General features: G+C 44.1%; 2 protein-coding genes across 4 annotated transcripts in view; one reads left to right on the top strand and one right to left on the bottom strand.

Annotated features, from left to right (window-relative positions):
• The window catches only part of WDR3 (WD repeat domain 3), a 28,818-nt gene extending 13,932 nt beyond the window's left edge, over positions 1 to 14,886 (bottom strand). The window contains exons 1-12 of one of the 2 annotated variants that reach the window (XM_075560019.1): positions 14,738 to 14,886; positions 12,959 to 13,146; positions 11,644 to 11,853; positions 8,986 to 9,104; positions 7,841 to 7,919; positions 6,757 to 6,852; positions 5,877 to 5,990; positions 5,598 to 5,699; positions 5,105 to 5,202; positions 4,067 to 4,174; positions 3,286 to 3,516; positions 1,433 to 1,526 (exon numbers count right to left, since the gene is read on the bottom strand). In XM_075560019.1, the coding sequence (XP_075416134.1) occupies positions 1,433 to 1,526; positions 3,286 to 3,516; positions 4,067 to 4,174; positions 5,105 to 5,202; positions 5,598 to 5,699; positions 5,877 to 5,990; positions 6,757 to 6,852; positions 7,841 to 7,919; positions 8,986 to 9,104; positions 11,644 to 11,853; positions 12,959 to 13,129 (1,422 nt within the window). In that variant the 5' untranslated portion in view covers positions 13,130 to 13,146; positions 14,738 to 14,886. Of the gene's footprint in view, positions 1 to 1,432; positions 1,527 to 3,285; positions 3,517 to 4,066; positions 4,175 to 5,104; positions 5,203 to 5,597; positions 5,700 to 5,876; positions 5,991 to 6,756; positions 6,853 to 7,840; positions 7,920 to 8,985; positions 9,105 to 11,643; positions 11,854 to 12,958; positions 13,147 to 14,372; positions 14,639 to 14,737 lie in introns of those variants that run through there. The other variant, XM_075560012.1, reaches the window with a different exon arrangement.
• GDAP2 (ganglioside induced differentiation associated protein 2) overlaps positions 14,882 to 24,952 on the top strand; it is a 55,394-nt gene continuing 45,323 nt past the window's right edge. Inside the window, exons 1-2 of one of the 2 annotated variants that reach the window (XM_075560032.1) lie at positions 14,882 to 15,063; positions 24,095 to 24,329. In XM_075560032.1, the coding sequence (XP_075416147.1) occupies positions 24,154 to 24,329 (176 nt within the window). In that variant the 5' untranslated portion in view covers positions 14,882 to 15,063; positions 24,095 to 24,153. Of the gene's footprint in view, positions 15,064 to 15,659; positions 16,796 to 24,094; positions 24,330 to 24,952 lie in introns of those variants that run through there. The other variant, XM_075560041.1, reaches the window with a different exon arrangement.

Genomic DNA, 24,952 nt, shown 5'->3' with positions numbered 1-24,952 from the left:
GGCAATCCATCTCCCGAAGGGTCTTCCTTTCCCACGGACGCTCCCTACTTTTCCAAGCAGGAAGTCCTCCTTCAGCTTGATCCTTCCTCATAACACGTCCAGAGTAATCGAGAGGAAAGCTTGCTGAGCTCGCTTCTACGGAGCATTCTGGAGGGGTGATGCGTACCATTGGCTCGGCCCGGGAACTAAGCTAGGGGAGGTGTCTTAGTCATGTAGTCTGTGAAGCCATTAACAAAGCGTTTCCCACACAGTCCATACTGGGCAGCCATTTGCTAAAAGACCAAAAAAGTGAGCGAAGTACTGAATGGAAATGTTACCATTACCACACTGAGGCAATAAGCCAATGACCTCTGCAGTCCATTCGATATGCTTTGCTGGGTGGAAAGGGCGATTGAGACTCACAGGCTTTTCTAATAAAAATCAAGCACCTCACCGTTGGTTTAAGAGGCTAATCATGCCAAACATTTGCAAAGAACTTTCCAAAACATTCCATCAATCAGTGACTCACTTCGTTCTCAGTACTGCCATATTTGCTTCCGTTACTAGCTGTCAGTCAATTCCGACGGATGGCGACCCATGTGTGCTGAGAACTGCTCCACGGGGTTTTCAAAGCACTGAACGCTCAGGAGAGAATGTCAGCCTCTAGGACACCACCTTTCTTTTAGGAGTCAAGTGCGCCTAACTCCTGTGCCAGCCAGCGAGTCTCCCACATCGCCGCCCAGCTTGGGTGGTTGGGTGTTTCCTGAAGGCCGCCTGTGTTCCAGTCCCACAGGTGCTAAGTGTTTTTGCACACTCCAGCCCAGGGAGGTGTGGTGGTGTATCTTGTTACGTGGGAAATCCAAGCCGACGAGGTGAAAGAACTTGCCCAAAGGTCGCCCAGAGAGTGAGTGGCAGAGCTGGGATTCAGACCCCGGCCAGTGTCACGGCGACTGTCAGAAGGCAAGCCCTGCCTTCCTATTCTGTAGCTGAGGACACACCGAGAAGAGGCTAGTGACCTACTACAAATGAACCACTTCGTACAGGGGGAAGTCTGCACCCAAATCCAGGTCTGCCTACTCCAGTTTCTAAGCTACTTCCCCATGGCTGTCTTCCAACCTGGGGTTCTCCTTCTGAAAAGTCAGCCATGGAAACTACAGGGTGCCCGGTTCTACTGTGACATGCGTGGGTCCTGTGCCACGAGGACTTGGCCTGTTTGCTTTTACCGGCTGCTTCCACGTGCCAAGTGTGATGGTGCAAGGTACTCAACACCCGTTATCATTAACCTGACAAGACACAACCAGAGATGGGCTCCTAATGAGGCCGGAAACAACGATCCTCAGAATGTTAGTGGTCGTTCGTTATCTCAGGACCATGACTGTTCAAATGTTCTTTCTCTTAACCCTCCATACAATTTAAGGTTTGTTAAAACAAAAAACTACAGGTTTCAGTTTACCTTTGTTCCAATGATCACCTGCCTATCACCAGGTACAAAAAATGAGCAAAGCGCATAATCACAGGCCATTGTGCGAATACACTGCAGCGTCGACCTACGAGAGAGATGAAGAGAGAGCTCATGTGCTAAGAGAACAAGTTTACCAACTTCAGAGGTGATTGACATGGGAAGGCAAACGTCTTAGTAACCCTTGGCTCCGACCCAGTTATAGCCAAGGGAGAAAACATACCACTTATCTTTGTTTTCATCCCAGGCGCCTCCTGACCCCAAGAAACAGGACAAATACAAAGGAAGGGCAGAGAATAGCATTTGCTCAGCTCAGTAGGGCCCAACCTCCCATTGCCAAGAAGCAAGCCCATGGGATTACAGGTCGATTTAGCATCTCCGTAGAAGCCAAGTTCACTCTCTTTGCATCCGTTCAACAATTACCTATTAAGAAGTGACTTCATTCAACAAACAGTGACTGCCCACTCCAGGCCAGGCACTCTTCTAGGGCTGGGAATGTTTTCAGTCAATCGGATGCTACACTTAGAAGCTTCACCTTCTTTGTAAGGAGTGGGGGAGGAAAACCACTGAGAAAATAGATTTATGAACATGTGGTGGATCAGTTAATGAGTCTTAGGAAGAAACACAGCGCTGCAGTATGGCAGTAGAAGATGGCAGCGCTGTCACTTGGTAAAAAGGCAGGAAGAAACCCTGCAAGTAAATGGGGGATTGTTCTAAGCAAAAGAAAAACAAAACACCAGTGCGCACACTAGCTATAGGGCAGCCACATGCTTGCTGTGCTCGCGGGAATAGCAAGAAGGCTACAGGGCTCTGGCAGAAGTCAGACAGGGAGGTAAGCCATACAGGACCATAATAGAAAGACCACACTGAGGGCTGTGTGGAGCAAAGACTATACATGGGGAAGCAGGAAGACAAGAGGCTGACAGATGTGGGAAAAGACAAGACAGAGATGGCCACAAGGGTATTATGGGCTGGTAAACTGAAAAGCTACAATTGCAGCCTACTGAGATGGGGAGTCTGCAGGAACATCAGGTGGGGCAATGTTGGAGAAATCAAGAGCCCGTGTGTGAGAAGCCTGATTGGACATCCACAAGGGGCCCTAGGGGTCCACTGGGTTAAGTGCTGAGTTGTTAACTGAAGAACAGTGACTCACCAGCCACTCTGAGAGAGGAAGATGCGGAAGTCTTGGGAACCCTACAGGAAAAGTCTCATCAGCGCGATGATGTGTCTGTGAGTCGGAACTGAGCTGGTCCAAAAGGTCTGGTTTTCTTTATCTTTGTGTGTTATGTGTGTGGGGGTATTGTAGGTTTGAGGAGAGAGCAGAATGTGCAAAGCAGTGATTTGAAAAAGTAAAAGAATGCATGAGAACTATGGTCATGTTTCTGAACAGCAGTAAGAGGCTACCTGAATTTTCAAAGTAGGCAGTAGGATTATGTGCTTCCCTCTAGCCAAGTACAGTTACAAGTTCCAGACATGGAACAAGTTTATGGTTTTTGAAAAGGCAACATTTTTTACACTAAGCTCCACAAGGTTATGGCCAAAATGCACCGAACATCTATTTTGAAGGAATGGGACTAAGGGCCTTAGAAGACTAGTAATCAGCCATCAGACTCCAAGGGAAGAAAACTGGGACTGGAAGGGAAGCTGTACAAGAAAAGCTAAACTCATTGTCATTGAGTTGATTCCAACGCACAGCCACCGGCAGCCGCAAAGGACTGCCCCTGTGCGTGGCTTAGACTGTAAATCTGTAGAGTAGAAAACCTCTCTCTCCTTTGGGCAAGCAGCCCAACGCAAACCCATCCACCAAGGCTCCTGGATGAAGTTACAGGAACCAGCATGTCACGAACCTGTTCCATATCTTAACAGAATCAGCTGCCGCTGAAAGGACCGCAATGTTGTCGGAGCTGAAGGACAGAGTCCGCACATCACTGCGGTGACCCCCGATGGTGATTCTGCTGGTCCTCACGGGCTGAGGCGTCTGCGCAGATGGATTCAGGGAATACAACTCCACCAGGTTGTTCTGCAGCAGGAAGACGGCCTTTAGGTCTCCTTGCGGTGAATGAATCAAGTCAAAGGACCTGCACGGGAGCACAGACAGCACGTGTTCGGGCGTCACCTCGGCTCTCAACTTCTAGGGGTGGACCACTGGGCAAGGCCCTGCAGCCACATGAAGTTGGAGCAGCTCAAAGGGATCTCACAAAGAAAAGTGTAATCGGGATTGATGCACGATAGCTGAGTACTGGCTTTTAAGTCAAAGAAACATGGGCTAAGGACTTGGTTCTGACATATAGGAAGGAGCTTCAAAAAGTACCTAGAAAAATCCCATTACCTTTTAATCCCACTTTTTGAGAAACTTCTTGAAGCCTTCATATCTGTCATTGTGCATTTCAGATTAAGTGACTTTGATTCTTTTCAACATGGGCAGGCACATTAGCAGCAGGAAAAAAGAACAGCTCACAGAGCAGTACAATAATCTGAGAGGATAAGCTTGTGGGTCTACGGTGAGGGCAGCAGGTACGGAGTGTACCATGGTCATAAATTCCAGAGTCAGCCACAAACACCGGAAAAAGCCATGGAAACTCTAGTTTACCTCTCTGAGATGACATCAGGCACTGTGTTCTTACTCACTTGATTTTGGCAGACGTCTTGATATTAGTCAGCCGTTGGATTTCATCCTGCAGACTCATTTCAACATGGACTTCAAGGTCTTCCTCCTCCCCTTGGACAGAACTTAATCTGAGGGTGGAGAAGGGGAGATAAGGAGAATCCTAGTATCACTTTCCTACAAGCAGCTTGGTTATGACTTGAGTTCACCTTCTGCCTCTGAGACCAATAAGCCGTGTGAGTCTCAGAAGGAAGCTCAGCACAGAGGGCCACCCAGAGCATCGCAGAATGTGGTGGCAAACTATAGCTCCGTACAAAGTTTTGGGACTAACTCAGTAGTCCCCACCAAAGGATTCCAAGCGCAGCTTCACATTTCCTGAGACAAGCTCTTTGAAATTCAAAGTATTTCATTAAAATGTTTCTGGAAAACTTTTCTAGCATTATGGGACTTTTCAGAACATTTAGTAACCTGGACATAAGAATCCCACCACGTCATAAGATTATGAAATAAATCAAGAGGAGATCTCAAGAGATTTGCTAAGTCAAATGACATTTTTATTTGAGACTGGACAAATCTCTCCAATTACGAAATGGATTTCTCTGGTTATAATGACTTATTTTATTTCAAAGTTATATTGCTCCAAAGGCCTGTGGAGAAATGGGAGTTAAAATACAATGGAATGGTTCCACGCTCTTTCTGAAGTCCCTTTGTATGTGTCCAACCAGTCTCCTCACGCCCAAAAGGTTAGCAGTGGCAACCAGGGGACTGCCTTGCCCTTCTAGGCTGCAGCCCCGAACAACTCAATGCCATCACGAGAGCTAAGTGGGTGGGATGGGGTTTTTGGTTGTTTTTAATCTTACCGCTTTTCTAGTTCTGACACCATCACTTTAAAATGTGAAAATGGATCAAAGAGCAGAAATTCTAATTTTGAATTACCCATTCCCTACAAATTCTTCTTTCAACAGTAATTTGTAAAAGAGTAAATAAGTCCTTTAGAAAGGTAGTTCCTCTCCTAGTAAAAGGTGGCCAACCCATGAGACTTGATGATTATGAAAACATACTTTGCTTTCTTTCTAGCTTTCTTCATCTTCTTATCCATTTTCTTCTGGATTTCCTCTTTGGAAAGAATACAAAACACCTCTAACACAGAGTCAGTTCCCTAGAGAGGAAAAAAGGTTGATGTGAGGACAGGACAGGCAATTTTAAATTAGCTTCTCCTTTATAAGAATGACACAAAAGTTCTTGCGTGCCTTTTTTCTCCTTAGCAGCTGTATGGCCTTGGACAAACTAAACCCTGAGTTGGTTTTCTCAACTGCAAAGTAGGTTACTACAGGCACCAGAAAGGCAAGCATTTAACAGATGGTGCCTGATAATGGGAACTATCACAGTAAACTCTAATGTTGTTATAAGATAGCAGATTATGAGAATGTACAGACCTTGTTAAATCATTAAAACGATCAAAGGGAAAACTCTTTCTTCATTAAATGTGAAATGGAATAACCATCTGAATGAAAGCCCAGTCCTTGCTCTTTCCCATTCAGCTTGGTGACTCACGTGGCACGCCAGAATTCTGCCTGTCTTGTCAACGGCGAGGTTCACAACTCTGTCCCTTCCTTCCCGCATGATGGAACCAGCTTTGCTGCACTTAAGGATGCGCTACAGAAGAGTCCGGAGAAAGGAAGATGATCACATTAAGTTCTGAACTTCTGAAGAGCAAGATGCCAATAAACACAGGCAACAAAGATCCTTAGAATGGCGGCAAGAAAAGTAAGCCTGTGGTCTGCCTTCTCCGACCATCCGATTCTACTAAAGACGAGAAACAAGCTGACTTACGTCCTCAGGAGCTTCGTCCAGTGCAAGCGGACCATCTCCTTCCTCCTGCAGACCCTGTATTCCCGAGGGAGAACCTTTGGTTTTCTTGGGCTCTGGTTCTTCCAGGTCTTCAACCTGCTTAACAAAAATGAGGAATTAAAAGCTGAAGTAACGTGTTCTAGGAGGTACCTCTGACGTAGACATCTTCCCTTAGGCACAATTAAATTACCATTAGTGGTCTCTCTAATCCAGTGGTTCGCAACCTTCCTAATGCCATGACCCTTTAAATAAAGTTCCTCAGGTTGTGGTGACACATAAAATTATTTTCATTGCTACTTCACAACTGTAGTTTCGCTACTGTTATGAACTGGGCGACCCCCGTGAAAGGGTTGTTCAAACCCCAAAGAGTGAGAACCGCTGCTCAAATCAAACTTTTTCCATGGCCAGAAAATACTAAAACTGACGACATCAAATACACACGGAACATCACTGAACTAGCTCCAACAGCGACACAGAATAAGAATGTTTAGTAACAATGCTTTTTAAGAAAATTACATTATCTTCGTTACCTTCAAACATAAAATGGACATCGATTTTGGAGGGGATAGGGCACTTTGACATCCATTCCTGGACACTGAAAGGACCAGGGCTATCAGGCAAAGAGCCCCAAAAGTAACATCCGCCATTCGCATGACTGGGGGCTAAAAACAGAAAGCTCTTCTGATTGAAAATGAACAGTACGAAGGCGTTTCTTTACAAAGAAAATCTTACTTAGGAACTTCAGGTCCCTGGTGTTCATGCCAGCACTGGGTGAAGGGCTCAATAACTGCACTGGGTCCAATGGCGTGAGCCCACGATCTGCTGAACCAGCACCCTGGCCAAGATCAGAAAGACAGCATACCTCTTGCACATAGGTGATGTCCCAAGCTCTCAGCTCACTGTCGGAGGCCCCTGTGAGGAGGCGCTTCTCCCCCGACACCAGAACCAACCCCCACACCTAGAGGATAAAAAGATACCAGAACCACAGTAAGAGATTCCAGGTTGCATGAGATGACGTTATTCCACCCTTGTGCAAACTGCCGTGAAATCCCCTTGCATTTTCACTAACTCAAGAGAATGCACATGCAGGGCACTCTGAAAATGCCAAGAAGTCTGTTTGTTAGAGATAAAATGGTACAATTGTTGCTGTTGGGACACCAAAGAGCTCCTCATGTCTTGTTTTTAAATTTAGATAACAGCTGCTCAGCATAAACTCCTCTGCATTCAGCACTGCCTACAAATTAAGGTGTTCAATGCATGTCTCGTGCGTAATTTCTAGTCTCAAAGTGCTAAGAATCCAACAATGAAACTGATTAAATAGAGTTGTAAATCAACAAAGGGGCTACTCTGTATTTCCTCATTATTTCCTGGCATGCTTTGAAAGGCTGATATGAACACAGCATGGAGGAGGCACCTCGTCTTCATGTAGACAACTGTCCCTGAATCCCCTGCAGTAACCATTATGACAGCAGCTATACCGTGTTGATTCCATGGGTGACTGGGCCTAGCACTATACACAGCATCACTAACCACTTTACAATCTGACAGGAGGACACATTATTAAATCATGATCAAACTGATACATTAAAAAATAACTAAAGGCAAATTGTCAATGCGAGAGCAGTGTAGTCTGTTCCAATGGCTGGCATGTCTTCAGCCCACCGACCTCACTGTCTCGTCAGACAATCTAGTACTGTAAAAACTCCACTCTCACTGCCACTGAGTCAATTCCAGCTCACAGTGACCCTATAGGACAGAGTGTAACTGCCCCTGTGGATTTCTGAGGCTATACATCTTTACAGGAGTACAGAGCCTCATCTTTCTCCCTTGGAGTGCTTGGTGGTTTAGAATTGCTAACCTTGCAGTTAGCAGCCCAAAGCACATTCCACTACACCACGGGCTCCCTTTGTGCCCATCCTTTCCCTGGACCCAGAGCCCAAATTCACCTCAGTCCGGTGGCCAACCATTGTTTTGAAGCAGTGCTGAGTATCAAGGTCCCACCATTTCACCACAGCATCTTTCCCACTAAAGCCAGAGACGGGGAGGAAGAATAAAATCATGAAACTAACAGGGAGATCAAGGATGCACTTGTTATGTTACACAGATGAGGATATGTAGAGTAAGTGATGCTACTTTGTGAGGGAGAGTCCTCAAGAAGATGAAACAAAACATAGGAGAATTGATCTGCTCTATAAATCTTCACTCAAGTCATGATAAAAAAGCAAAAAAATAAAATAAATAAAAAAATAAATTTAATCTGATTGTTAAGCCAGAGCTGTAAGCTTAAAGAAGGGGGTAGCAAACTATAATGAACCACATCCATTTTTCTATTGTTAATATAAAATCTAACTGAAGTAGATCTGACACATATGCGCGCGCGCACACACACACACACACACACACACACACACACACTGTCACACCTGACACTGATGTCTAAAGTCCCTACAGGCAAACCTCACAATCCTAGCCTTCGCTAGGGCACCAACTCATTACTGTTGTTAGTTGTTGTTAAGCTGACTCTTGGGGACATCAAGCGTGTGGAGCAGAACTGCTCCAGGAGGGTTAAAGCTGTGACCTTTTGGAAGCAGACCATTCACTGCCTTCTGAAGCACTTTTGGGTGTACAAACCGACAAGCTTTAAAAACTGCTGATATTTGAGCATTTTTGACCTACAAAAATAGAAATTCAAAATGGTTTAACCTAACAGAAGTCCATGGCCTAAATATGTAGTACACGTCGTCTCAAAAATACACTGACTCAAACAAACACTTAATATTCACATCTGCCCACTGCTCCACACTCTTTCTGACTCGCGGTAGATCCAGATGCTTCCAGACAGTGTACCAGAAGGTGAAGGCACAGAGGAAGGCTGGGACCAGGGGAAAGGAATGCTAAATCACAGAGGGAGAAAAAGGCTACAAATAACCATAGAAAGCTCCCCCGATAGCGTCTAAGAATAAAGGAGAAAAGAAGAGAGAAATTAAGAGTTGCGTGGAGAAAAAATTTTAAAATGATGAAAATTCCCTCTTAAAAGCATCTTCAATGAATTAAACTGGAAAAGAACTGAAGTGGAGCCAGTATTTCTTACCTCGTAACTAGTAGATTCTTGTCTCGTAGAAACAAGGCCTGGGTGATGGCATCCTTGTGGCCCTTCAGACGATAGAGACCGCTCTCATTGATCACATCCCACACAATAATGTCTGTATCCTACAGGGATCAATTAATGCAGAAGAACATGAAGTCCCTGTACCACAGAAGGCCTATCCTGACCAATAATGGGATATCACAGTATTTTCATTACAAAGGCAAAGAAGAATCCTTGCAGTAAATTTTGGGAGGAGAAATATAAGTCTTTCTATTCCTATCGTCTTGGAAACGCATAAGGACAGTTCTACCCTGTCCTGCTGGATCCCTATGAGTCGGAATTGACTCGATGGCAGTAAGTTTGTTTTTTAAGTACATTTAGAAAGTATTTTAAAGAGGACAGAGGACATAAAAAGGGTCCTTAATCCTACCATCTATGAATAATCACCACACATATTGATTTATATCATTCCCTATTTACTCATGGACCCATGTTGCTTTCCTATTAGGATACTGAGATTATGTGATTCCTACCATTTAGGAATATTTTCTTTCCATTTAAGTCATTTCTATGTTCCATATCATTTCATCGTTCTCACTTTTAATGATTAGAAAATATCTTAATTTATTTAAAACACTAAAACAAATTTCTGGTGTTGACATTCAGGTAGTTTCCAATTACATGCATATGATGACAAACAAAATGATCTGTGGAGATACCGTCAATTCATGGTGACTCCATGTGTCAAAACCGAACTGTGCGCCAGAGGTATCAAATGGCCGACTAGGGGGAAGTATATCACCAGGCCTTTCTTCAAAGTTACTTCTGGGTGGATTCACACTTCAAACACGTTTTTTTAAAAGCGGCCAAGTCCAATAACCATATGCATTACCCATGGATTCCCACTATTGCAACTTTGTGAAATGGGTATTTCCATATATTAATTTTGACATCATTGGTAAGACAAAGTTATGTCCAATATTGAACCTTTGATCCCTATCAACATGATTTCCAAACATAATAGACCCACCCACCCATAGGTCCATCAGAAAGATGGATGACGATGCCAGATGCCCCATCTCAGTGCTCGGTATTATCAGCTTTCTCAATAACTATGGCCAATTCATGAGTAAAAATGGAGGCTCAACATTTATGCATATTTCTGACTGCCAGTGTGAAATGTTTAAATGTCTTTATAAACTACCAAGTCATGTCTTTGCTTTATCTTTCTCTGGAGGTCATCTCTTACTGGATTATTAATAAATGAATCTTATTAACCCCTTACATATTAAATACTATGTTTTCCTTGTCCTTCAGGGTTTTTTTCTGTGTTTTAAGTATTCAAAACTACTAAACTTTCCTTTTGTAGATAGTTCAAGTAAAACTCTAATTTAGAATGTTCCACCAAATAAATAATTGCGTTTAAGTACCATTTTACCAATAACACATTTTTCTACAAATCAAAAGTTTAATTTTTAAAACATGCTAATTAGTAATACAAAACGGGACTCATTTCTGGGATTCATAATTGCTTGCAGCAATCTATTTTAAATCGGTACACATCAGTAGATAACATTTTTAAATTATAGCTTTATAAATGCACTCTACTATCTGAAATACTTTATCATCACTTTCCAAATTTTAGTTTTTCAAATTCATTTATTCCTCACGATGTTTTAAAATTATTTGATCAAGTTATAAAAGACAAATAAGTTTTGAAATATCTTAAATTGTTCTAAAGTATATAATATATAAATACACTAGAAAATACAGGCATCTTTTAAATACTTTTATCTTCTCATTCATTGATAGATAGGGTTTGTGTCTCTTTGCAAGTCTTCTACTAAACTCAAGAAATTTTCACAGTACATTCATGTCTTTTAATGTTCTATTGCAAGTAGAATCTTCATTATATTTTTCAACTGATGTCCTTTCAGATATAAGTGTTAATGAAAACTCCTGGGGCTGGAGGGGGTGGGGGTGCTGCTGCTAAAGCAGACACCTACAGCTTATCCTGGGCTACAGTATGTAAGTTTTACCTTAAGTACCAGGGGAGCACTGAGTAGTGTGTGTGTGTGCGTGCCTCCCCTCTGAAAAGGGGGTGGTGGGCCAAATCAGCCTGGAAACCTTAGATACAATTATTGATTTCCTGCAATCTGAGTAAGGATCGTTTTCTCCCTTCTTTGCTTTGGGCAGCATGTCCAACGTCTTCAACCACAGTTGTCAGGGTGTCCTTCCCTAGTTGCTTCTTTAAGTAAGCTTTGTAGACACTGAGGAAACAAAATGAACCTCCCAATTCGGACCCATCCTCCTCATTTATTTCCACTATCAATATTATTTTATGCCATTAACCCCAAATCCCCAGCCTTCGAGTTAATGTTGGCTCATTGTGACCCTACAGGACAGGGGAGAACTGACCCAGTTAACTTCTAAGATTGTAACTCGATACAGGAGTAGAAAGCCGTCTTTCTACTATGGAAAAGTGGTTTCAAACTGCTGACCTTGCAGTTAGCAGCCTAACGCATATCCACTATCGCTTCTATTTTATGCCATTGAGAACCCATTATTTCACTCGACAATTGTTGGTGAACAATCTGAGCCTGCATTAGCCCTATATTATTCTAATATACAAAAGTCTGGACATCGGACTCCAGGCCTCACCTTGGATCCAGACGCTAGTCGGCCTCCCAGCTGGTCATACTTCAAGGTGGTGACAGCTGCTTTGTGTCCATTGAAAGTCACATTCCCTTCACCACTCAGGAGACTAAAGATTCTGATCGACCCATCTTCATAGCCAACAGCTAAGTGCAGCCCATCTGGGGATGGGCACAAGCAAGTGACTTCTTGTTTAAGGCCCTGAAGGATGAGGATCTGGAAAGCAAGCAGAAACGACGTGGAGACGACGTTAAGCACGCCATCAAAGGAGGCGTGAGCACAGGAAGTCGAGAGCACCAATGATCATAGATCATGCTCGGAAACAATAATGACATTTTACAACCCACCTCGAGTTCTTTAACACAGGAAGTATTACTACTTGTACTGGCTACTGCACCACTCAATACAAGGTAAAACCATGTTCTCCAAGACTATTTTGCGTCTCCAAGACACGAAACTTCCCTAGTCATATAGTGTCACCAAACTATTTCCCATAATGTTAAAGAAGCCTCCTCACTGAGTCCCATTTCATGAGAAACCAAACTGCAAGCCACCAGAGTGCTACAGGGGTTTTACCACATCACCAAAGGACTTCTAGTGGAAGCAAGTATTCAAATATTAGCCTCTTGGAAGTCACAAGAAGAGTGGATAAAATCAAATGCCTGGGTTTGCTTTGGCAGAAGTGGTGGGCTTAGAAAATCCAGAGTCTGACAAAAATATCAAAGCTTAATCTAATAACCCTTAGGCCTGACCTGTATAAGCCCAACAGACATTCTTTTGAAAATGAATGTTAGATGGCTTCAAGTCAATTCCTGGTCAGAGACCCTTTAGGTCAGAACGGTCCCAGTTTGCCAGGCTACTGGCGCTAAGAGAGACTGCCAGGTCTTTTCCTCCCGGGAACTCCTGCTGGGTTCGAATGGCTGCCTTTTCAACTAGCAGCTAAGCATTTATTCATTGTGACACCAGAGCTCCTACTGAACTAGCTATCACCCAAATGAACTTGAAAACTAGGGACAAGAGGCATGGCAAATAAAAAAGGAGAAAGTGTCTGGGATAAAATAATGATGTTTAACCATTAATTAAATAAGTGATTACCTTCTTGATACCTAAAAGGTAAGCTCTGACTGACTGTATAGAATTTAGTGCCGGTGAAAAGAACTGAACCTGGTGCTTGGATATCTAATCTAAAAAGAAAAAGGTTTCTCTTCTCTTTGAGAGGCGGACAGAAACATTTGTGCCTGAGACATCACAGCCACCCCACATCGGCCCTTCCATCCCAATACCCATAAATCAACCACCACCCTAAGGATTTCTGGCTCACCTTTTCTCCTTTCCTTATGTCCCAGATGAAAACATGTTCACAGGCTGGTACTGCCACGTAGCGTCCTTTCTCACCACGAAGTGTCACAAAGACGATATTACCTTTTTGGCTGCCAATCAAGCCAAAGACTGCACTGGCAACGTAGCGCAGATACTGCTTGGTAAGCCCCATGCTACGATGTCTGATGTCTGTGCACACAAACAAGAAAAGTTCAATTTGCTGGGATCTTCGTGCTGGTTAGGCTAGAGAACATCCAGTTATTTACCACGTGGCTCAGGACATCTTGATTCGTGATTTTTCTCCACCTTTATTCACTGTCGATCAATCCCTGGCAAAAACGCACACGGGTTTCTCTATTTTTCATACACCGCTGACTCAACATGTAAGTTCTTATTTTCCGAGCTCCAAACTGCCTACCTTGTCATGCCTGCTTCCTCAGCATCTGTCATTACGACCTCAACACAACGAGACAGCTCACTTCTGCCTACTCAACCATCACAAAAGTTTTTACACTGAGATTGGCAGCCTGTGACTGAAAATACATGTGAATATTTATTGTAAACTTACCACCTTGACAGACACTATAGTATGAGAGCCCTGGAGGTGTCGTGGTTATGTTTGGGCTGCTAACAAGGTCAGCAGTTTATAACCACCAGCCAGTCCATGGGATAAAGATGTGGTTTTCAAATTCCACAGAGTTTCGTCTCTCGGAAACCCAGAGGGGTGATTCTATGCTTTCCTGTGGGGTCACCATGAGTCGGAATTGACTCAATGGCAGTGACTGGTTTTTTGAAAAGTACACTTGATCTTAGCCAAAAGGCCGAGAAGCAATTTTTTTGAAAAGTACTGAGAGAAGCCCTGGTTAGTTCATTTGATTCTACAGGATTTCTACTCTCTGCGTATTATTTTGTTATTACCTAATGACCTAATTTTCCAATACAAATCTAGTCAAAAATCAACATAAAGCCATTTAAAAATGAAGAAAAGAGAATATTAACAGGGAGAATCCTCTTCTGCTAGGCTGATTAACCGATTCTGTCCCAATTCCTTCAGTCTTGTAGACCTTTATGGATAGCCGGTACGCTACCATTGGACCTTGAGACTTTTGCTTCATCTGCACTTATTTTGATGCCTTTTGGAGAAAGCTCATGACCTAACCTTCCTCTAAGCCCACACCACTGGCACGTTCTTAAGAGTAAAAAGTCACTACGGTTTTCACCAAAGTAACTCAACTGAAGCAAAACCTACCAACTCACCAGCATCACTCCAAAAGGGGCACTGCCAGTGAATCATTTCTGTCTTAGTGCCTGATAAGGCACAACAGAAGTTGCCGTATGGTTTCAAAGGCAACGCTCTTTTGCAAGCCGACTGCTACACCTTTCTTGCCTGCAATGGATTCGAACCCCCGACCTACCGTCACCCGGGCTTCCTCTCCTAACTCCCAATCCCCCAAAACACATTGCTTGCGTGTGGTCCGGAGAAGACGAGTGGGGTGAGCCACGCTGAGCACCCGCCGGAGCATCCTCAAGCGAGCCTGTCCAGAGGCACTAGCCGGGAGCATGCGGACCCGCCGCCGGCTGACAGGTCTACCTGGCACGCGCCCGTCCCGGGACGGTCCTCCGGGTACTAGACGGGGAGGCCACTGTCGCCTGAGACTTCATACGCTAGTGACCAGCCCTAAATACTCCTGCCTTAGTCACACCACGATGCCCTCCACTAGGGCCCACCCAACCCAGTGGGTACAGCCAGTACGCCCAAACACAAGCTGCAGGTACTCACCGCGGCCTCCACGAGGCTCCCGACAGCACGGGACCCGCCCCTTCCGGATCCGTTTCCGGGACCCCTTCCGCCCGTCGTTCCCTTCGTCTTCTAGGCGGAAATGACGCAGCAGGCCAGTTCTGATTGGCCGGCGCCGGCGGGGAGCGGAAGCCGGTGTTCCGCAGACTTGCGGCTTTGCTGCCAGTCACTCCCGGCTCTGTCCGTCGACTCTGACTTTGCAGGGCCAGCCGCTGCTCTGGCAGGGCTTGCCCGGGATGCCGCTCGGCCGCCGTCCACCCGGAGAGTGAGCCCCTCCGCCTGCTGCCCGATGGGAAGGCCGGAGTGCTGTGAGAGGCGGGTCGGAGGCTGGGAGGGCAGGCGGGGCTGGCGGGCCGGGGGCGCGGCGGGAGCGCACGGGACGCGACCCGGGCACGGGGCGCGGGCGGAGAGCCCCGGGTTTGGGCTCTTCTCTGAGAGAATGAACCTGGCCCTTCTCCCTTGGCTGTTGGTAGGGTTTCTTCATCCGAAATGCTGTGGGGGCGACGTGCGGTCCAGAAGAGGGAATTCAGACCTGGCCACAAGGGGCGGGGGCGGGAGGGAGGGGGTCTAGGAGGCGGCCGCCCGCGGGTACAGGGAAATGGGGCGGCCGGGAGCCCTGCCAGTTGTAGCGAGGCCGGTTTTCCAAAGTCGTGTCCTCATTGCTGTCACTGTCGACTGGCTGCTTCACGAACGAAGCGCAGCGCTGGTCAGGGCTGGAGAGGCGCTGAGCCCAGGGTGCTGCAAGTCTCTGGAATGACATTGCCTTTGTTTCCACTCCCCGGCCGCTAGAGGGGAAGTGACCAGGGTGCTTTCTCAGCGGATGATTGCGGCTCAGGTGCCTTATCAGCGGGTGGAAATTACTTTTTCTTCCTTTGCAGGACTGCCTGATAGTGTTTAGCAATGAGTTCTGCTGTTTATAAACCAGACCGCTGCCATCGAGTGGATTGTGACCCTGTAGAGTAGTTTCCCAAGACTTCAGGTCTTTCTAAGTCTGGAAGGTGGGGACGGTATCCCACTACATTCTGAACGAAGAAGTAAAGAATGGATTGATTCAACGATAATGAATTAGAATGACTAATTACAATAACTCAATTCCACGGACCATATACATTTCTTGGGAAGGTGAAAGGGTTTTTTTTATCTCTCATGTGATTTGGAAATCTATCTCCCCAAAGAATTGTAAGAACCACCTGGGATCAGGATCAGGCTTTCTGCCTGGGTGGGATTTACTGCTGCTTCATTTGCTTTACTACTAATGTCTATATGTTGGGTGGGTTTGGGATGGAGGTTGAAGTGGGAGGAAAATAAAAAACCAAATCGATTCCGACTTAGCAACCCTAAAAAGGGTTCTAAGACGTAAATCTTTAGGGTAGCAGCCAGCCTCCGCCTCCTCCCACAGAGCAGCTGGTGAGTTTATAACGGCAATCTTGCAGTTAGTAGTCCAACCATAGCGCCACGGTTAAATTTCTTTACAGTGAGAAAAAAAGATGAAACTGAATAAGAATTCGGCTTTTATGAATTGCTATGGCATTTTCCATAGGCTGCCAGTTAACTCTGCCCTACATAAGGAATTTTAATATTTACTTAATAATCGTTTGCCACCCATTTTCTTGTGGGTTGCAGTGACTTGAGAATTTAGGGAGGTGATCCACCAAAGCTTACTGAGATAGTGTAAGCAGAGTGGGAGAAGCACCTGTCAAAGAAGATCTAATAGGAATTCAAGGTGAGAATGGTCAATAGCAAGTGCAGCTAAATTTTCATTGGCTCTTGGATTTGAGGTGTTAGTGAGCTTGGAAAGGGCAGCTGTAGCATTGTTCGAGAGAATGAAGCAAAACTGCCGTGGGTTGCACTAATGAAGAGGAGGAAGTAAAGTTGAGAAACTGCTCGTAAACTCTGTGGTGAAGAAAAGGCGTTGGCTGGTGTGCTGGAGAAGGAAGGCACTGGAAAACATTCTGAGACTAGGAGGGCTGCAGTGCAGAGCCAGCGAGGCCGGAGGGATCAAATGTGGATGCTCGGACAATCCCTTGGAGGGGAGCTGAAGTAAGTGAAGTCACATACTTACACGAAGGGAGCGTGTTTTGACAGGCTTAAGAATGTGGAATATACTCTTAAGTCACTTGCAAGTGGAAGCGAGTAGAGGAAAATTAGATTTTGGGTTAGAAGATTAACTTGAACCATGACCTCTCCTTTTCAGAGCAGCAGAGAGAAGGGAGAAAGGAGACAATGTGTGTGGTACGATACAGAGTGGGTTTTATGGGACCACTTAGTAGTATAGTCCTTTGGGTCGCTTATTGAACCTTTGGGTTTTATTGCCCTCCTGTCAAATAAGGGTTCTACTTTGTGGGATCATTGAAAGAATTACATATCATTATTGTAACATAGCTAAAGAGTGTTGGTGACCCTATCAGGTAAGCATTGAACTGCTAACTGCAAAGTCAGTGGTTCAAACCCACCAGCAGGTCCTCAGGAGAAAAAGAAGGATGTTGATTCTTATAAAAATTTACAGCTTCTGAAACCCATAGGTTCTCTGCGAGTCAGTACAGTTGGGTTAATTATAATGATTACTAGTTGGGCTGCAATCCGGAAGGTCCGCAGTTCAAAACCTCTGCTTTCTACTTCCAAAAGAGCTGCAATTTCTGAAACGCACAGGGGCAACTTTATCTTGTCCTATATGGTCGCTGTGAATCGGCCTTTACTCGATGGCAGTGAGTTTGGTTTTGGGTTTTTTTATTATATGTTTTGTGTGGCTTTTATGAGTTCATCTCCTGCACTAGGCAGGGCCTCTGTACTGACCATGTTTGAATGAATGCGTGAATGCCCGACTGGGCATAGTAAACAGTCACTTTTATCTTCTGGGAGTGATTTGGACATATTTTGAGAAGGTGACCTCTTTGAAAGAGATGTCATTAATTACTTATTGCTACCTTCCAAACTACCCTGGATTTAAAGTCTTAAAGGTAAGCATGTATTATCTCACAGTGTCAGTGGGTCAGGAATTCAGAATCAGCAGTAACCATTGTTTCTGACTCGGCCTCTGGCAAGGTTGCCCTCTGGATGTCAGCTGGGACTGACATCATTTGAAGATAAGTGAGGGCTGGAGGATTTGCCTCCAGGGTGTGCACTCATGGGCCTGGCAACTAAGGCTAGGAAGCCCGTTTCTCTTCTTTGGGGCCTTTCCATGGGCAGCTTGAGTTTTCATGGGTCATAGTAGCTACCCACCCCAGAGCTACCCACCCCAGAGGTCAAGACTGATCATTTGTCTGTATGATCTAATCATGGACATCACGCCCCGTCATTTCTGCAGTATCCCATTGGTTACCTAAACCAGCCCCTTTTCATCCTGGGAGGCAGCTGTGCAGGGTCTGAATGCTTGGATGCAGGCATTAATGAAGGGCATTTGGAAGTCTGGTAGCCACAGGGTAGATTAGAGCGTTAGCTAAGGCTGGTTAAAAGGATCAGCAAGCCTGACTGATGAAGGGAAAGCATAAGTTTGTTGTGGACAATTATACGACACCCTTCACTGCCCACTCCCCCTGCGTCACAGGAGCAAAATCAGAGGGGAAAAATGTTGGGTCGACCTAAGTGTTAGGGATTAACAAAGTTATTGCAAGTGAAGTCAAAAGGCTGAAACCAACTAAAACGTCAGTCATTGACTCAATTCGAGTTCATAGTTCCTCTGTAAGACAAAGTAGATGAAGCACCCCAGTGGGTTTTCAGAAGCTGTAAATCTTGACAGGAGCAAAACGCCTGACCCTTTTTCCAGCAGCTGAGGGATGTGAATGGTTGGCCTTGCTGTCATCACGCTGTGCCACCAGGCTCCCTGAGCTCCTGAGTTGGCCATCCTAGTCAGCAGTTCCTGTTTGCTTGGTTTGGTGTTCTTCAGAGTCAGAGTGTTTTGCTCTGTGCTACAGATGGAAACATTCTCTGAAAGACAGAGATGAGAGCCACTTTCACCCCCCTGGGGACCTTGTAAGGACACATTGCCTAGGTGCCCTGCTGTGCAATGTTGACCTTGATTATCTTTAGTCTTCACAGTAGTCCTAGGAGATAATGGCCCAGGTTTTGGAAATAAGGAAACTTACCCTTGGGTTTAGAACCTGCGATAATAAGATGGTAGGTACTAGATCCAAACTCCGGCTCTCTGACATCAGAGCCCAACCTTAGCATCATTGGACTACTTGTGAATAATAGTGTAAATTGCATGTTTCCATTAAAGCACTGGAGGAGGATTCAAAATGTAGCACTTTTGAACATTGTACATTTTGATATGAATTTGCGTGTGTAAAAAATAGGTATTTACAAAGAAAATGAGTATTTTTTCTTGAAAGTTGGAATGTAGCTACTGAAACTTACTTGATGTTTAAATGGAATTTAAGATCAGTGGTGCAGTCCGTCAGACTCAGCTGCTAACCATGAGTCATCAGTGTCTGAGCCCAACAGACACTCCTCAGGAGAAAGATAGGGCAGGCTCCTTCCAGAAGGCTCTATGGCCTGGAAACCATAGTGGGCAGTTCTACTCTGTAACATAAGGTTTGGCCATGAGTTGGAACTCGACTCTGGTGGTGGGTTTGGGTTTGGGTTGGGGCTTAGCGTTAGCATGCATTTTGGTCAAATTTTCCTTTATTTTTTCTTAAGAATTCCTGAAAAATAAGATTTTATTGTGCTTAAGACAGTTCATCCATGGAAACTTGAGTGCTTACCACTTGTCACCTCTTGGCCAATTTGAGTATTTTGTGAACAAACTCACAACATTTGGCTGTCTCCAGTTTTAAAGACCAATTGAATGCATGAACATCAACTTCTAGATTGAATTAGTTTATGTTAAAATAATTTAGAAAGATTTGGAAATGAGACCTAGCAATCTCTTTCCATAAGATCACTGTCCTGGAAACCCTGTGGAGAACAGTTTCTTAAATATTAAGAATAATCATGTAATTATCAGTTATGACTCATAGTTTTTCTAAACTGGTGATGTAAACATCTTTTATCTCACAGTGTTATAGGAACGAGCATATTGTATTAGATCTCTGGCTTATTCTAGTTTATACCCCTGCCTCAGCAAGAAGCTCAGTCCTCTTACTCAGCCTACCAGCTTCCTGCAGCCCCATTGATTCTTCTTGGCTACTTCCTGCGTTCTAAATGAAATGCTTTCTTCATCTGCCTCTTGAGCTGCGGGCTTTCCTGCTTTCCCCTCCATTCCTACCCACATTTCTATATTAAAAAGAAATCATCTTGTGGGCTCTTACAGCTCTTATAACACTCCATACATCAATTGTATCAAGCACATTTGTACATATGTTGCCATCTTCATTTCCAAAACATTTTCTACTTGAGCCCTTGGTATAAGCTCCTCTTTTCCTCCCTCCCTCCCCCACCCTCATGTATCCTTGATCAATTATATATTGTTACTGTTATTTCATGTCTTAAACTGTCCATTGTCTCCCTTCACCTGTATTTCTGTTATTCATCCCCTTTGGCGGTGGGGTGGGGGGGGGAATGCTATATATCCAATTTTGTGATGGGTTCCCCCTCCCCAACCGACCATAGTCCTACCCTCATGGTATCGGTATCGTTGCTCTCATTACTGTTCCTGAGGGGTTTATCTGTCCTGAATTCCCTGTGTTGAGAGCTATGTGTACCAATGTGTGTTCTCCGGTCTAGATTTGTAAGGTAGACTGGGTCATGGTAGTGGGGGGAGGAAGTATTCAGGAACTAGAGGAATGATGTATGATTTGTCAGTGCTATACTATACCCTGGTTGAATCATCCCTTCCTTATACCACTTTTGTGGGAGGATATCCGATTGTCTACAGACGGGCGTTGGGTCTCCACTGCAAGACCCCTCTTTCACATTGATATAGTTGTTTGTTTTGGATCTTTTGCTATTTGATCCCATCAACACCTCGTGATCACACGGGCTTGTGTGGTTCTTCCATGTGGGCTTATTTGCGTCCCTGTTAGATGGCCACTTGTTTGACTTCAAACCTTTAAGACCCCAGACACTATTTCTTTTGATTGCCGGGCACCATCTGCTCTATTTGCCACAATTGTTTATGCACCCATTTGGTCTTTAGCATTCGTGTTGGGATGGTGTGTATGAAATAGTGCCAGGTTATCAGAACAAAATGTTCTTGTTCCACCTTCTACATTTTGAAGTGCTTCAGAACTCGGTGCTTGATCTTTTCCTGTTTTACATTTAGTCTTGGGGTCATTTTGCCCAAAGAATAAATGTAAATACATTCTTAAAAAATATAAATATCTTCTTGCTCAAAGTTTTAAATAATGTCTCTACACTGAGACTCCCAAATGTGTATCTTATATCTAGTCCTACCTCTCCTCTGAGCTCTAGCCTATTGTAGTTCATTTCATGTTAGCAGTGTACTAATATTGCTAATATTTTTTATAACGAACATTTTATACTTGACATATTCAAATAGATATGAGAAAACAACTGAATTATTTCATTCTATAACCTATTCCAGATTGCCCTCAAGTAAGAAATCTTTGATTCTTTACTACTTTCTTACCCTTACTCATTTAGCAAGTTTTGTTACCTAAAAATACTTCTGCATCTAGCCATTTTTTAATACTTTCTCATTACTAGTAGGATTCAAGGTAGAACTTCCCTTGGGTTTCCGAGGTGATAACTCTTTACTAAAGTAAAAATGCCTCATCTTTCTCCCATGGAATGACTGGTGATTTTGAACTTGTGACCTTGCAGTTAGCAGCCAACAGTAACCATTACACCACCAGGGCATCTCTTAATTGGTTAATACCTAATCTACTGTACTGAAGTCAAACCGACCCTCCTCTTGCTGGAATATCCCAAGCTCCTTTCTGCCCGTTGGCCCCAGCACGTAACTGTTCCCGTGTACCTGATAAACTCCCCAGAGCTTCCCATGTCTTGCTCTTTCACTTCACTTAAGGGCTTTGCTGAGATGCCTGTCGCCTTTTCCTCCATACCTCTGATTGCTTTCCATCATTCTGTTAGATAGCTGCATGTGTGTTGTTTATCATCGTTCCTCTCCACAGAAACAGCACATTCATAAAGGGGAAACTGTTCTGTCTTAATCCCCAGTGCCTAAAACCAATTGCCCTTGAGTCCATCTAAAGCAATCGCATGTTTATTAGAAAAGAACTGTGGTCCATCAAGTTGTCAACAGCTGGGCTTTTTGGAAAGTAGCTCACCAGGCTTCTGGAGATGCCATCAGGCATTGGCAAAGTGCCCCTCTGGGTTAGTAGCTGCTCTGTGAGCGACAATGTGCCCTTCCAGGTTCCCGCATCAGGAGAATGCCTGCCTTGTAACAGACATGGACAAATAGCTCCACTTTCAGTGAGAACAAATAGCTGACTAATTGACAAAATTGGAGTATCCTTTCCTCGTGTTCAGTTTTCTCTAATTTTTATAGTATCGACACTTTGATTACCCTCCTCTCCTAATTTCTGAATTCTTAGCAATCAGCTATCTAATCAGCGTTCCATGCACCATATCCTATGTCTCTGTATCCTATTCTTCCATTGGCTCTCAAACCCATGCCCTCTGCTCATCACTGTTCCAGCTGGATTCAGACCTTCAACAACTCATACTACTTGACTGCAGCAGAACCTGCTTCTCATTTGGTCATACTTCAGTGTACCCTCTCCACTGCCATCAGATTGAACTCAGAGACATTGATCTTTGTCTGGAACAGCATGCAGCACTGTTTTTTTGTGGTTTTTTTTGAGATTTGGATAAAAATATACAAAGCAAATTGTCTTTTCCGTTCAACTATTTCTTATAATTGTGGGTCAACTTGAAGATACATAAAAGTATAGGGGTAGTATCCAAACTGTTAATCAGGTCACAGCTTGATGATGACGCCTTGTGAGTGTGGCCTTTTCCTAAAGAGAGTCTAGGGAACACTCGCCCGCCACCTCTACCTTCACCTGCTTGCTGCCCTGAGAACTGCTACCACCAACTTTGTATCTGAATGATTTTGCACCGACTTCCCTGTGATATTCCTGCATTCATCATCGCATGTGGCTGCATGAGTCTGAAGAGGGACTTAGAAACCAGTACTGGACTTAGGGACTTGAGTTGGATTGGGTTGGGATCCTTCCTTGATATATAATTACTCCTTGATATAAAGGTCTGTGTTAGACAGGGCTCTCTGGAGAAACAAAACCAGGACACTTATGATTTTATATTTATATATTTTATGCTTATATAAAATGTAAATACATATACTGTATAATGTGAATATATACTATATATGCAGTGTATATATATGCATACATATTGTGTGTGTATATATATACACACACACACCCTGCATGAAATAATATAACAGTTAATTAGGCCACACAGCAGTACAGAGGGTTCAGTTCAACTCACTTCCTTGGAACAGTTAATATACTGGAAGTCTTTCAACTCTCAGGGCTGTGGGGTCCAAGGTAAAGGAAGCAGATAGCTGAGTCTTTCCCTGGGCAATTTAGGCAGTCCCACCACAGGCAGCAAATAGTAGGGCTGGTCACCAACAGCAGCTCAGGAACTTAGCGAAGCAGGCCTGGATGGGATATCGAGCTCAAGCAATGCAAGACGACAGGATCTGACAGCCTCAGGCTCAAGCAATGTATACACCAGCAGTGGCATGGCGGGGCAGGTCTCTCAGGAACCTCAAGCTCTAGTGACATGAACCACTGGTTGGCTGTCCCACATGTAGTGTAGCTCACAAGTCGAGGCACAGAACTAGCTAAAGCAGCCACTGGTCAGATCCCCAGAGAGCAGGAGAGAGAGGGTGCGGTTTGCCAAGCCATTTGTCTCTTTGCCCTCCTTCATACTGCAACCTTATTAATCCCACATGTTCTTGTTGGCCAGATTAGCACAATAAACCTACCTATCACAAGACCCTTCCACATATATGAATGTCTCTGAATTTGTTTCTCTAGACAACCCAGCCTAACAAAGTGACACTTATTGCAGTCTCCACAATGTAACAGTACTCTTCCTTTATCCAGCTATCTATATCTATTTATAGCAGGTCCTCAGTGAATAGTGAATGAATACTTCTGTGTTTCTAGAAAGTGGGGGTGGTGGGCCATGTGATTATTTTAATGACAGTAATTCTTTGAAAATAATTTTTACTTAAGTGAGCCTCCTCTTCTTCGTTTTAGAAAGACAGAAGCAAATCCGTGTTTTATATTGTATTTTGTTTGGGTTTTTTATGCACTATTTAAGTGACTAATCACATAATGCACTATTGGCATTGTTTCACAATAGAGTTTTGTTTTTGTTATAATAGACTTAAACCAGTATCTGTTTTTCTGTTGAAACAATCTCTCTTTTTGTCTTCCGCTACAGTCTCCAGTGAGGATTGAGTAGCTGAGGAATTGGGAGCAGACCACTGGCATTTCCAGTCCATGGATCCCTTGGGCGCACCTTCCCAGTTTGTGGATGTGGACACACTACCACGTTGGGGACACTCACCTGAAGATGAACTAAATTCCTCTGACGGTGCTGCTGAAAGATTACAGAAAGACGTTATTAGATCCCCTTTCCCTTATAATAAGGATATCAATGGAAAAGTCATTCTTTGGTAATTATTCGATTAAATCCTGACATGATGTTATACACTTTCATATCACTTCCTCTCAGCTTTTTTCTTATATACCCCAGAATTGTGGAATATTTCAGATATTTTTAAGGTTTCTGCTAAGATACGATTACCATCCAATGAGCTACAAATATTCTGAAAGTACATTTTGATAACTTTTAACATATGTGTTCATGTGTGCAAAACCATCACCATAATCACCTCCATCGCCTCGTAAAGTTTCTCCAGTCTTTTTGCAATCCTTCCTCCTGCTGCTCTCCATCCGTATCCCAAGCAGCCACTGACCTATCATAGAAGTTAGTTTGCATCTTCTGGGGCAGCAGTTCTCAACCTGTGGGTCGCAACCCCTTTGGGGGTTGAATGACCCTTTTACAGGGATCGCCCAGTTCATAACAGTAGCAAAGTTATAGTTATGAAGTAGCAATAAAAACAATTTTATGGTTGGGGGTCACCACAACATGAGGAACTGTATGAAAGGGTCGCGGCATTAGGAAGGTTGAGAACCACTGCTCTAGCGTATTACATAAAAGAAATCATATGCTTTGGTTTTTGCGGGGGGAGTAGTGAGTGGGATGGGATAATCTGACTGCTTTTACTCAGCATAC

The sequence above is a fragment of the Tenrec ecaudatus genome, chromosome 1 (assembly GCF_050624435.1).
Source record: "Tenrec ecaudatus isolate mTenEca1 chromosome 1, mTenEca1.hap1, whole genome shotgun sequence".
Taxonomy (NCBI): Eukaryota; Metazoa; Chordata; class Mammalia; order Afrosoricida; family Tenrecidae; genus Tenrec; species Tenrec ecaudatus.
This window is presented reverse-complemented; position numbering and strand designations above follow the sequence as displayed.